This window comes from Trachurus trachurus, assembly GCF_905171665.1.
Source record: "Trachurus trachurus genome assembly, chromosome: 16".
NCBI classification, from domain to species: domain Eukaryota; kingdom Metazoa; phylum Chordata; class Actinopteri; order Carangiformes; family Carangidae; genus Trachurus; species Trachurus trachurus.
In genome coordinates, this window is record NC_139902.1 from 29617631 (window position 1) to 29632289 (window position 14659).

At 41.0% G+C, this 14659-nt stretch overlaps 1 protein-coding gene across 1 annotated transcript; it reads right to left on the reverse strand.

Annotated features, from left to right (window-relative positions):
* Positions 1-339: 339 nt before the first annotated feature.
* Positions 340-8396, reverse strand: LOC310999137 (GTPase IMAP family member 4-like; the record flags this gene model as incomplete). The annotated part of the gene is made up of 3 exons (XM_083989463.1): positions 340-357; positions 4713-5611; positions 8375-8396. The coding sequence occupies 3 exons, from the start codon at positions 8394-8396 to the stop codon at positions 340-342; spliced, it is 939 nt and encodes a 312-aa protein (XP_083845589.1).
* Between the last annotated feature and the right edge of the window lie 6263 nt (positions 8397-14659).

Sequence of the window (14659 nt, forward strand, 5' to 3'; positions counted from 1 at the left end):
CTGCTTACTTCTGCTATAATGTTTCACCACTTTATTACTTTTGAAAGACCAACATATAAAACTATGAGAGGCCGTTTAGGAAATAATTGATATTTGCTCTCACACACACACCACTATACTCATACACACACACACTACTATACTCTCTTACACACTATTATACTCTCTTACACACACTATTATTATCCCCATTATGTTGTAGTATATTAGTGATAAGACGTGACTGAAACATGGTGTTGTGATTCAGCCGCCTGGCGTTCACCCGGTGTACGTGTTACGGGTTTCAAAAAGATAATGTAACCGAGGTAACAAAATAATTTGACTGGGGTTCACCGCCCTTCACTCTGGACCTGGATCCTGGAAAAACAGAATTACGAAGGTGAGTAGATGAAGGAGCGAATTCTTCTCCAGATTTCTGTCTCATTTATTACACAAAGCACAATATAAAACAATAAACTTTCCCCTGAGTAGTTATGTTTCAGTTTTAAACACATGAATTATGTTGTCTCTACCCTTTACATTTCCGCAAACAACATCTCATCCCCACACATTCACAGAAATAATATGTCTTTACAAAAATAAATCACTTCCTTATAAGTGCAATTATATCAGGAATGTAAATCATGTTTTAATCTATATGAGCGTATATTTGTTTTTAACTCAATAAATGCATCCTCATATTAATGTAATAATGTGAATCTTAAACCTTCTTAGGCTTTCAATTAATATCCAAATGACTTTACAGTCAAAATAAAATGTGTCAGGGAGCGACAGCACCAGCACACAGAATCCCACATACACAATCACTGTGCTAACATGCTAAAGGTTACACCCCGCCTTTCCGACAATAGACTTCCATTTATCGTAATAGCAGGGTTTTCTATTTTTTCTAAAGACCCCGCTATTCCGAAAAGACTATTGGGGAAACCCCCAGCGTGCAGTGCGCATTGATCCTTTTTTCCTTTTTGGGGTCAAATGGATCATGTGCATAATTAACTGCAAAACAAGCAAATACTTCATATTAATGACATATAATGTTCATTATGCTTCTAGCCTGTCTAGCCTCTACCTGGTCTTTTTTACTAAACTTAACCAACTCCTTTCTTCATTGCCTAAACCCAACTTAAGCATCTCCCTCAGTCAGCTGTCAGCACGAGCGGCGGCTGCAGCAGCCTGGCGCCCCTGCGCTCAAGCCGGCTTCAGCCGCGCTCGAGCGGAGCAGGGGGGGAGAAAAAAAGTGTATTTCTATTACTGTGTGGAGATCTCCAACAACGGAGTCGGGGAGAAAGCAAGTGGGACAGATCTGCCCAGTCTCTGAGCAGCGCACGTTTCACAGACAAGCCACAAAGCAGAATGTAAACAACGTCACGCGGTTCAGCACCTTGGACATTGGACAGCTGCGGGGGGGAGGGGAGGGTGTCGGAACAGCAGTGTTTCGAAGTGGGGGTGTTTCGGAACAGCGGGGTGTCGAAGTGGAGGTGTGTCAGAATGGAGAGCTGTCCCCCATGCTAAATGGCCGCTAGCGCCATTGTTTACAACACTCGTACCTCGCGATTACCAACGCGGCTCGTTACCACGGATACACACACCAAAACTCATCAATGGACTCATTTCACTTATAATAAACCACCGTGCACGTAAGGAGGAAGCTGTTTGTGCAAGTTTTACCGTGTACCAACCTGGAAAAACAGAATTACGAAGGTGAGTAGATGAAGGAGCGAACCGCCATTTCTTCTCCAGATTTCTGTCTGAGAGAAGAGGGAGGGCAGGACCTTATGATAGAAGTGTGATCTTTATTCAGATACGTAAATAATGTCCCCGACCGAGTGAAATTCCAAATGTCACTCAAGAAAACACCTAATAGGTGACAACAGCACAGCTCAGACTCGTGCCACAGTTTTAGAGGAGTTCTCTCATCCTCAGTCCTCATGCTCTTCAGATAAGAAGAGCATTTAAGGTGGAAAGCAAAGCAGTCACACACAATGCAGTCTGGAGAAACTCAATATGAGCCCTTACAAAGTCGCGAAGCATCCTCAATTATGCAACAGCAGCTTGACTGAAGGCTGTTAGTGCAGAAACTCCCCAGGAACACAAACTCTGGTAAGCTCTGGTGTCACGACTCTGCAGCCAGTTCAGAGCACTGGTTTGTCTACTGTACTAACAGGGCTACACTGCCACCACTAGATGGCAGCAGAGACACACTAACCTTTTTGGCAAATACTGCATTATATTTTGTGACAGTGTTTTGATATAAACCCAACAAAAACTGAAGGACTCACATGGGACTAGAAGGAAACATGACAGAGGCATGGCTTTGCTCTGCACACATGGATTTGTCATGGGGAGGTTGCAGACCTTCACCAGACTGTCGAGGATGCTGCTGGTGGCCTTCTACAGTATCAGGCAGCAATTGAAAGCATACTGAAATACTATATCTCTGTGTAGTATCGAGGCAAAAAGAAAAAGCACTGTAATCTCTGGGAGACATTTGCACTCCCTGCTATACCATTAACACTCTCAAAAACTCCACATACCCCCATAGACCACCTTTTAGAACTGTTGCCCTCTGGCAGACGCATACCGTACAGGTCTTGATGTGAATTAAGTGTCTAAAGAGTGTTTAAAAGAACACAATGCTCTGTAAAATAATTATAATTTAATTCATGTGATATTGTACAACTGCAAAACAGAAGAAAACACAATAATCAATTATTTTGCACACGTGTCAGCGCTCAAACCCACGTAAGTATCCTCGTCAATTTTGTTCTTCACCAAGAAAGAATTCCAAATAAAAAAACATTTGTAAATATCAAAACAGTGTAGAAGTAATTGATTTATTAAGGAATAAGGCAGATAGGCCACTAACATACATTTTATACCTGCAATGAGATTTTCTTATCATGGAGTACTATCATCAGTAGAGGAAATAAACAACATTGGGATTGGTCCTCCCTTCGTTCTCATAAACATAAACAAATAACATAAACTGTGGACATGAGCTTTAACTGACTAAATCAATTTACTGGCAAAAATAATTAGTTATAAACACATGTAGACAAAAAAAAAAAAAAAATCTCATGTCGAATAACGATTAGTGAAACAAAAATTTGGATGATTTCTAACATTAGCAGAAAACTACCAGCTGGTGATGATGATGAAAAAGTAAACGGCAATAAATGCAATTGATCAAATAAATGTTGCCTATACTTATTTAGCCTACTATGATTATTTTCCCTTAAAATATATATATATATTTTTTACAATGCTTTAAATGAGCTGATGAGATGTAAGCACAGGTAGTAGCTACCTGCAGGGCCTGACGCGCCTCCGACGGCGCCAGCAGGGAAGCTGCAAGGTCATCAGCCAGGAGCCACCCTTCATTGATGTTTCACTCCATTATTCCTGGAACATCTCGCGGTGGTGGAGCCAACCATAGATATATAAACGTAGATGCCGCGTTCCATACTGCCGAAAAGCGCCACCATGCGTCTGCTGGCCGCCATGTTGTGCAGGGCATAAGTTCTAAAGGACTGCCGTTCTAAACGCTGTAACCATGGTTGTAACCCCAGATTTTGATTAAATCTATTCACAGGCATCATTTACGCTGGGGACGTTAACTACATTATCCTAGAAGCAGCTGAAACAGTGTGCACGGCGCAGAGCTTCCTGTACGCCGCAGCCAACTCGCAACAATGTACTGTAGCTTCAATTAAGTAGTTCTCAGACTCTTTCTGTCATCTCCCGCTTTGGACAAAGAGGGATTTCAAGACGCACCCATAGACTGTATAAAAAAGACGCACCACGGTGATATGGGTGCAACAAAGTCCCTGTTAACAAAATCAACATCTAATCTGTCCCTTCAAATTAAAGTTAGTGACTGTTTGGAGCAGCAGCTGACAGTGACAGTTTTCTCATCACTAAACCTGAGCCACCATCAGATCCACTCAAAGTCTCTTATTGTATTCTGTGTTTTTCCTCTCTTTAACCGTCTCGTTTCAGTTTTTGCCCGGTCAACCTGCATCTGGTGCGCATCTGCTGTTTCTCTCGCGCTTGCTCACTCGCTCACTCTTGATACGCATATGAATATTATATAAAAAATAAAAAGGAAAACACACAGACGCGCAAATTGAAATGACCTACTGTAGTGTAGTCTAACAATTCAGTGACCTAGAGCTGTAGATCTGTAGATATCCCCAAAGAAATTTAAATCAAACGCAACTGGACTCAGTTATTTTGTCTAGGAAGACGTTTCACCTCTCATCTAAGAGGCTTCGTCAGTTCATGTACGCAACTGATGAAGCCTCTTGGACCTGGACAAATGAGAATATTCACAGGTTTAGACGTTCTGTGTCCTGCACAATATGGCGGCCCCGCTGACGTATCGCCAGATATAGAACGCGGCATCTACGTTTATATATCTATGGAGCCAACGGTAGGGACGTCTCCCTACCGCCCCCTGCAGCTTCCCCTAGGTCCCTTGTTTTCCCCATGCCATGTCCTTTCTTTTCAACCAGAGCCAAAAGCTTGCTCTTTCTGCCTCCTCTGCCAGCTCCTTGAAAGCCTTCTTCAACTTTGGCCCTGACGCTCCTACGTTCCTCAGGAACTAATTACAATCACTGTGGATTTTTCTTCTTCTCCTTCTTCTTCTTCTTCTTCTTCTCCTTTGTTTTATTTATAGCTGCTATCACTACAACTCCAATCACAACTCCCACGAGAGCTCCCACTGCCATTCCTAGTGGACCCGCTAGCGTCCCAAAAGCTGCTCCACCAGAAGCTAATCCAGCAGCTCCTCCACCAGCTCCTCCAACAGCAGCAAAAAAAGTCTTCAGTACTGTTCGTATAAGATCATTATCTTCTTCTGCTCTTCTTCTGGCCTCTTCACGTTTCATACTGGGATTTTCTCTTTGAAGGAGTTCCATCTCCTTTTTTATGGCTCTCTCAGCCTCTTCTAGTAGTGTATTGGTGTAGTGTCTACTCTTGTTGTTCTCAACCATGGTCTTGATCTTCTGCAGAAGCTCACAAACCTGAGTTTTCTTTTTTTCCTCATCTTTTTCTCTGTTGTTGAAAACGTGGTATCCACCAAGGCACTGTTTGACGAAGGCCTTGAGATCTTTGTTTCCATCAACTACATCTTCTATAGAAACTCCATCTTCCTCCAGATCATCTCCATGGGTGAATAAGGCCATAGTGTAAGATGTTGCCTTTTCTCCAAACACCTTCAGAAAGTTTTTCATTGTTTCATTTTCTTCATTTGTGAATCTTCCCACCTGGAGCACGAACAGGAACACATGAGGCCCCGGAGCAGCCTTTGAGATGGATTTAGTGATTTCTTCCATCACCTCCTGTTGGGGTTTAACAGGGTCAAACAGACCTGGATTATCAACCACTGTCAGTGTTTCACGCACTCCGTCAGTGTTTTCAAACACTCCTGTTTCCTTTGTGCACTCTGCTGTCACTGTGGAAGAACCTGTTTTAGATGTAAAAACCTTTTTCCCTAATATGGTATTTCCTGTTGCACTTTTTCCAGCTCCTGTTTTCCCAATAAGCACAATCCTGAGGCTGGGTTGCTCTGGTTCCTCTGGTTCCTCCTCTGCCATCATCTCGTCATCACCTGTTGGAGAATTTCACAAACATATTAATGATGTTGTAAAAACAAACTAAATTGAATGACCATTCCATAATCAAAACCTATATCCACCACTTTCCAGAGAATGACGCTGGGTGTCGCCATGACACTCCATTCCACCGTTACTGTATTGTTGATAGCATGTGGTTGATAGACATTGGCCGTGATGACTTTATTTATAATCATCACCTAATTTTAATGAGAACAATACGGATGAGGTTTTAGCTATATGTCACATTTTCACTATATCACCGTTGTGACTACTTTGATGTTTATGAAGTCTATAAAACGAATTGTTGAACAAACATTTTAGATTAGTTGGGCTAACCGTTAGCTGTTAGCAGTATCAATAAACAATAACTCAATAAACGGCCCATGAAAAAAATATTTTTTCCAGCGGATATCCTAGTTACAACATGACTGAGCTAACTGGTGTAGTTTCATGTCGTGTCCGAGGGAGGGTTTTGACAGCTGACGTCCTGATGTTAGTTTGCTGCTGCTGTTAGCTGTCAGCAGCAGCAAAGCTAACAACTACGACAACCATGACTAATTACAAAAACGTGCACACAGAAATAGTCATCTTTGTTCAATAATAAGATTTTCGTCCAGACTGTGGAACCATTTTAGAACATGTTTGTATGCAAGCCTACACTGAATAGTGGGGAAGGCTCTGTACTTTATATTTTGTGTTTTTTTTTTATTCTGTCTTTGTTTTTATTATCTTATTCTGCTTTTATGGTGATATGGATCCCCTTGGGTCTGAAATAAAGATTTAATAATAATAATAATAAAAATTCGTTTTATAGACTTAAAGCAGATATCAGCTTCACGGCCGTTTCGGCTAATGCTGCGTTCAAGGCAGGCTTTTGAAACCGTAAGTTACAGCTTCAAGTCACAACTACGACTTGGTAGCGTTCCAGGTAACCCGTAGCTCGTGTTTTTACCATCCTGTTGTCTGTGAAAGTTCCCTATAACGGCCACTCGTAACTTCCGACCCGTGAACTCGTACCAGATCGAACTGGTATGACTTCACAGGAAGGAAAAACACAAAGTACGAGTTTCTTTGAACGCACCATGAGTTAGCAGCCCCCGCCCTTGTCAGGCATCAATTGGTCCTCGTGCTACGTCACCACATTCACGCGCATCCCTTGGCTGCACACACAGCCCTTCATGCCGTTCTCTCTCCTCATTGGATAACACTTGTATCCCACAAGGAAAATTTTCTCCTCGGGTTACAGCAGAGCAGAGTGACGGAGAGACTCGTGTTTAGGCTGAAACACTTCATGTAAGTGATTGCTGACGGAAAATAGGACTATTTAGGACTTATATTAACAAAAACATTCCACTGATATCTGCTTTAACAAACATCAGACTTACTCAAAACGGTTTTGGCAGCCCGGAGCCCCCACATTTGGTAGCCTACCTACACTGGTGGCTAATGCTACCAGTTAGCCGCTCGCTACAATGCTACTAAAACCGACTTCCGTTGTGGTGTGACGCAATGGATCACGGGAAAATAAAGTGGTGGATATGGGAAACGTTTTCTGCTTGACTTAATAAGTTTCAGAAACATAGCCTATTAAATGAAAAAGGTTCATGTCACCTATCTCTCCTGTCTATCTACCTCTGTCAGTCACTCTGCTCTGCTGTAAGCCGAGGAGAAAACTTTCCTTGTATCCTACAACGTTTATCCAATGAGGAGAGAGAACGGCATAAAGGGGCGGTCCTCTCTGTGTGTGCAGCCAAGGGATGTGCGTAGATGTGGTGACGTAGGGACGAGGGCGGGGACTGCTAACTCCATCGGCTGACAGGAAGTTAGCCAAAACGACCGGATCGCTTACTTCTGCTTTAACAATGTTTATTAGGGTTTTCTTGGTTTCTGACTCTTTTGACACAAACAATGTAATTAGCACAAACATAATTGCTGTTCCTGAGAAACAAACATAACAAGAGGGTTATCAGTTGAGTCTTGGTGTCACAAATACTGTAAATGCTAATGTTGAGGACAACATCTATTTTGCAGGGGAGGAGTGTACCTTGTAGATTATATCCAGCAGGGGGCAGAGTGGAAGGGTCAGAATACTAATAAGAAGTTGTTTATTTTTTGCCACTGGGTTTTTTTGCCAGTCATGCTGATCAAAATGAAGTTAACTTATTCTCCACCAGACCGTGGTACAGTAAGTGGCATAACAATATTCATCTCAGTTTGTTCGTCATCACATAAGAAAACAAAGTGTAGCTGTAAAGAACTGGTTACACAGGATAGGTTCAGTGAAACTAAATAGCAAGAAGTTATCCAGGTATGTTGAGGCTTGCAGTTGCAGTTTTGTGGGTGTTCGTTACAAGTCCTTGTTTGAAAGGATTTCCTGATAATGTCCATCTCTTTTATGAGGTTATCCATGAAAGGGAGAGACAGAGAGATGGGAGCAAATCAAGATATGTGCTCTTTCCTGTGGTCATATCTATTGTCAGTAACATCACAGAGTGACGATCGCCAACACCACCAACACCCAACATCAATAAAGTAATAAAACGTCTCTTTCCATTAGATTTCATACTTAAAATAAATATTGCATCATATGGAAAAAGTAAATAACAGAAAAAAAAGTATGAGTAAAACTCTGTATATAAACAGGTTGTCTTGAACTTTATCACAGTGACAAGTTAATGTCAAACTGAAATTAATGTAGAGAAGTACATCAGCACTTTTGAAAAACAAACAAATATGGAAGTTGTAGATCTTCTTACCAATGGGATTGGATCTGGCCATGTTCGTCTTTGATTGATCTTCTCTAGAGGAGGGTCTGGGGAGCGAGACTAGTCTTTGACAAGCAGGTGTTCTGTGAAGTACTTTCCCTTGCTTCCATGACAAATGGTTTCATTTTCATCTTTTCTAAATAATAGCCTGGGCGTGTCCCCTCCCTTTGCACACGTCACAGAGCTGGCCCTAGCCAGTTTGGTGCCCTTGGGAAGGTTTTAGCTGGTGCCCCTATAGTACATCTGACAAAAGGAGTATCATTGAATATTATTAGAATATATATTGTTAAAACTGCTGATGGTGAAAGGCAAGGCAAGGCAAGGCAGTTTTATTTGTATAGCCCGTTTTTACAAACAGTTTGTCTCAAAGGGCTTTACATGGCATCGTAACAACATCCTCTGTCCTTAGACCTTCACATCGACTGAGGAAAAACTCCATGGAAACCCTTTTAACAGGGAAAAATCTGAGAAACCTCAGGGTGAGCAACAGAGGAGGGATCCCTCACCCAGGACGGACAGACGTGCAATAGATGTTGTTACAGACAAGAAAACAGTTTACAGTTTGTCACAGAATGTGCGAAATATGGAAATGTTAGCAGGAGTTGATGAAGGCAGCCTCTGCTGAGGGGGGGGGGGGGGGATCTAATAGTTAGATAGTATAAGTTGCACCTATCAAATGTAAGATAGAACAGTGAAATCATTATGCATATTTGATCCCTCTCTGCCTGACAATAATAATAACTTTATTAAGGACACAAACCAGAGGTCCATAGCGACTGAAAGTACATAAAAGACAGACAATTAAAACAACAATGCAACAATACAATAAAAACATACATGAATCGCAAACTATTGCACGTCTGCCCGTCCTCTGTTGCTCACGCTGAGGTTTCTCCAATTTTTCCTGTTAAAAGGGTTTTCTATGGAGTTTTTCCTCAGTCGATGTGAGGGTCTACGGGCAGAGGATGTTGTTATGATTCCGTGTAAAGCCCAAAACTGAAGACAAACTGTTTGTAAAAACGGGCTATACAAATAAAATTGTCTTGTCTTGCCTTGCCTAACAGGTCTACGCTGCTAGCACTAGATGGCAGCAGAGAGACACTACACACAATGGAGATACCTCTCCAAACACACAAGTCTGTAGCAGGTTTCATTTTGTTGTCAGGGTAACAGCTATCATTGACAGTTTATTCTCATCAGGTCACTGCGCCTGTAGCCTGCTACATTGTTTATTTGGCCATCAATGGATTGACCACTTAAAAAAAAAAAAAGAGTTAGCTTATAAATTCAAAAGTATCCTCACATCTAACTACACCACAACTTTAAAGGGCCATATTATGCAAAATCCACTTTATACTGGTTTTGTAGCAGTTATGTCAGAAACGGCTTGTTCTCAGGAGAGCTCTTGAGAGCAACTGTACTTTTAGATTGCTGAGATTTAGTACCACAGATTGATTTGGGGCAATTTACTCTGGATACAATATGACCCCATGCCTACTGATGACATGACCAGGGCCGGTTTTAGCTATGGGCAATACGGGCGACCGCCCAGGGCGCAATCTTTGTGAGGGCGCACGAGCGCTCTCCAAAAAAAAAAAAAAAATGACAAAACAAAACTCGCCGTCAAGTTAGTTAGTGGAGTGGTCGCTGGGGCGCCCCTATGTCACGTCAACTTGCTGCTGCCTACTACAGGTTGTGTGTGTGTCAGAAGAGGCAAGGGAGAGGGGGGCGGGGGGGATCAACTTGCGACTGCAGAGGTCTCACGTCGGATGCTCCGCCGGCCCAGAGTGCTCTCATGCTGGGAAAGAAAGGATGGTTAAGCGCTAAACTCCTCGCCCTGGCCTCATTTTGGTAATGTTGCTATCGGGATGCCCAGCAATATTCCTCTTCTTCCTCTTCAATGTCCGGTCTCTGGTAAACAACATGAATGAACTGCGACAGGATCACGTTTTTAAAAGGATCCTAGACTGTCATGATGTTTGTAATGAGCATGGTTTAACAGCAACGTCACGCTGTTTCCAAAACCACACCGACTTCAGCAGAGAAGAAAGTTTAAGCACATTTTTAGTTTAGCCTACAGATGGAACAGTGGTTGCTGCCCCTACACTCACAAACAAAAACTATTTTAAATTGTGTATTTTATTTTTTTTAGAGGTTCAGAGGCTGTAGTCAAGCTGCTCAGTTTTAATATAGCCTAAGCCTATAATTTTATGTGATTGGCTATTTTAAAAAATCATTTAAATATGGCTGGATGATCAATAACAAATTAAACTGTGTTTTGACAAATTCAAACACATTTATTGATGATTTAATTTAAAGGAACCACGGTAGCCTATAAGATCATGTGTAAGATCAAATTCAGTGTTAAAGGTGTACAGAAAAGAAAATTGAATTTAAGCCCACTCTGGGTCATAAAATTAGTGTAATAACTCATCTATCAGACGATGTAGGCCAAACTTTGTGCAAAATTCTATTTTTGAGTAAATCCGGGATGAAAGTGTGTATTTTAGTGTATTTTTTTTTCCGCATTGGATAATGCAGGCGCACGGATTATACGTCAGCCTGTACACGATTCACCAGCCACTGATATTGGATCCGTAATCCGTCATTCAAACGTCTGAGACACGCACACACACACGGAGCTCGGGCTCGCCCCAAGCTTTGAATATCCCGCCCGCTCGATAACGACCAATCAGATTCGTTTTCCTCACTCGGGTAAACTCGTGTTGCAGCTAGTGACAACTCGGCGCGACAAACAGGACAAACGGCCATTTCTGTACACCTTTAAAGGCGCTCAGGCAGGTGATTTTGAAATAGGCTATGCTAAAAGTAATCCAGAAAGTACTATTAGTATTACTTTACTTGAGTAATCGAAATGCATTACAGATTACAGATTTTGGGACATGTAATCAGTAATCTGTAGGGGAATACATTTTAAAAGAAACCCCCCCAACACTGATTATAATATTCTTGTGTTTGTTCGTTGGTGGGTTTTTTTTTTTTTTTTTTTTTTGGGGGGGGGGGGGGGGGGGGCACCAAGGGATGTTTCGCCCAGGGCGTAAAACTAGCCAGGACCGCCTCTGGACATGACCAAAGGAGCAGGTATAAGGTGAAAAGAGTTGGTCCTAACACCGAGCCCTAGGGAACCCCACAGGTGACAATATGGGTCTTTGATTTAGCTTTCCCCAGGGCAACATACCTGACACCGTGGAAAAACACCCGACGCTGCCCACAGTTTGAAAAATGCTGTGCTTGAGTGTTAAATGATGTTGTCTGTCTTGCATCATCACTAACCTGCTTTGTCACACCTGAGTAACCTGGCATGTGGGAAGGGGAGGGGTCAGTCCACTTATAAAGGAGTCAGTATTACCAGTGAGATTAGTGAAGCTGAAGCCACTGACCGTCTTCCATCACTTGTTCTGGTGAGTTCCTGCTCTTTGTTCTCTAATCTAATCTCTCAAAACTATTGCAGATAATGGCAACATTTTTAAAGAAGAGTCGATAAACATGAAAGCTTTTTAACCTTTTTTAAAAATCCTTCTTTATATTAGCCTATCTTTATAATATATTGGGATTTATATTTCTTGAATATTAATAATATCAATATGTACCATCAACATTGATTATGTTTTATTTTATCCCAGTCCTACAAAACTGTCTCCTCCTCCTTTTCCACTTTTTTAGGCAATGTGCATCCAAATTAGGGCCAATGCTGTTAAATTTTGGAAATATTGAAGAGAAATTTCTGGAAAAAAGTGGAACAATTTCTTAAAAACATTCTAGAAAAAAGTGGACAAATTCCTCAAAAAAAAGAAAAGTTTTTTTAAAACTCTAGACAAAACAAAAAATAAATAATTTCTCAAAAAAGTTTTAAAATTCTAGAAAAAGTGTTAACATTTCTAAAAGAAATTAAAAATAAATAATTTATCAAAAAAAGTTAAATTCAAAATTCTAGAAAAAAAGTGGTAACATTTCACAAAACAATTCTAGAAAAAGGTAGAAAGATTTTTTTTTAATCCAGAAAAAGTGTTAGAATTTAAATAAAAAGAAGAAAAAAGTTAAAACATTCTAGAAAAACATAGGTAAAATTTCAAGAAAAAGTTGGGGACCCCCTTTAACCCTCTCAAGGACCCCACTTTGAGAAGCATTGTGTTAACTTAACTGAATTGATTTGTCTATCCAGGCTCTGACTGCAAGAGAATAAACCAAAAGGAAAAACAATGTGTACCCAAGGAGAGAAGTGCATGTTGGACCTCATCAAACTGTTCAACAAGTACGCCTCACAAGACTGCGACAAAGATCACCTGAGCAAAAAGGAGGGGAAGGCTCTGATACAGAAGGAGTTTCCCAACTTCATCGATGTGAGTTGTTTCTCTTTAATGTTTCTTCATTTCCTCTGCATCATACTCAACGACTGCTGTCTTTAAAACATTTCAAAACAATGGTTTCACTTGTAAAGGAACTCAAATAGGAGGAGATGTTTCACTTGGACACTATTTTATAGGCTTGTTGGACAACAGTGGAGCTCTGCAGGTTAATCAGACTTTGGATATAGACAATAGATTTTTGTAAGATCATCAGTTTCTGATTAGTTTGCAGTTACTGTATGAAGACATATGGAGTACTCTAATCTTAGTAACTACACCTTGATCATACTAAATATTTCCAGTTACAAGGCTTGGCAGGATTTTGTTTTTCTTTGACAGTTAAGACGAAGCAACATGACATACTGTAGCTACTGTGTATCGTCTCAAAATGACCCCTTGTCATTTGCAGTTCAGATTCCAACATGCAGGGAGCTAAATATTAAACCTGACAGTAGCCGTGCTAATTACATTGTCATTTGGCTGATGCTTTTACCTGAAGCATTAGTAGACATTTTGTTAACATGAAGTGCTACATCTAGTGCAAGGGGATTTAAAGTCAGTTTGGTATGTGGTTCTGTCAGGCTTTCATCAACTCCATCTTTGTCCTGCTGTCCTGAAGCTGCCTGACCCGTTTAACAAATCCAGTCAGAAAAGTATTTAAGGCATTTGACATGTGCTGCAGTCGCTCAAGTGAGATTGTTCTGTGGCTGCTGTCGAACAATGGTATGAAACTACAATAATTGCTGCTTGGTTTAATGTTATGATTCTCCTGTTTTTTTAGGAAACTGTTAACAAATCAGTGGTCGACCAGATTATGAGCAGCCTGGATTTCAACGATGATGGGAAATTGGACTTCCAGGAGTTCATGTCTCTGGTCTCTACAATGGCTACTGCCTGCAAACAGAAGCCCATTTAGTGCCATGAGTGAAAACCTGTCTGTTTACTACTAGTTACTAAACCTCTCTGAACAGTACTTGTTATAAATTGAAAGGTTTTGGTTGTTTATGCTGCAATTTGTAATCTTGCTAAAGATGCATCACTACAGTATGGCTGGAGATTGACTAACTCTGCTTCTTCTCTTCTGCACCCTTAAGTGTACGGTGTATTTCTTATTTTTTGAGATTACAGGAATAATCGTGGAATGTAACTAATATGTTTACTTGTTTGTGTTGCTATTCTCAAAATTAGAGGAGAAGCCTTCTTTTAAATTCATCACCACCAATCTGTCAACTTTTCTTCAATAAAACTGGACCTCTGAATGCATGAACAGCCTGTGTAGTGTCTCTCTGTCAGGATGGACATGGAAAAAAAAGGGCATCAAACATCCATTAGCTACACAACTTGGTCGTGCAGGGACAAGCGGTTGCTCACGAACCTAATAAAATAAAGCCTGAAATAAAATGTGACACAAAACTATGGCTGAGTTTACTGCACCTGATGAAGAGCCATCAATTGCATCTTCCAGATAGAGACGTTGATGAAATCTAGAAAAAATGTTGTAGTAACACAAACTCCCAGTGATACAACAAAAGTTATACTCCCATCAGTGCTTTGTAAATATATATATCATGATTGGCGTCATCTAACGGACAGAAAAGAGCAACCAGACATCTGATCAGAGAGATGTAGATTCATAGTTTATAAATTAATCTGGTTGAGGCCTCATGCCAAGTACTAAACTATGGATTTCTTTGTCCCTCAAATAAAGAAAATTGTGAAATTTTAAAAACTCTTTTGCGAGATGCTGAAGGTGTTGATATCACAAAGTCTACAGTACAGGTCTACTCTGCCACCGCTAGATGGCTGCAGGGAGCCACCACATACAATGATGAACCAATCTTTCTACATACTGTACCAAACCAGTTCGTTTTCATACCTAAATCAACGGGGGTTCAAACCCCGCCCGAGC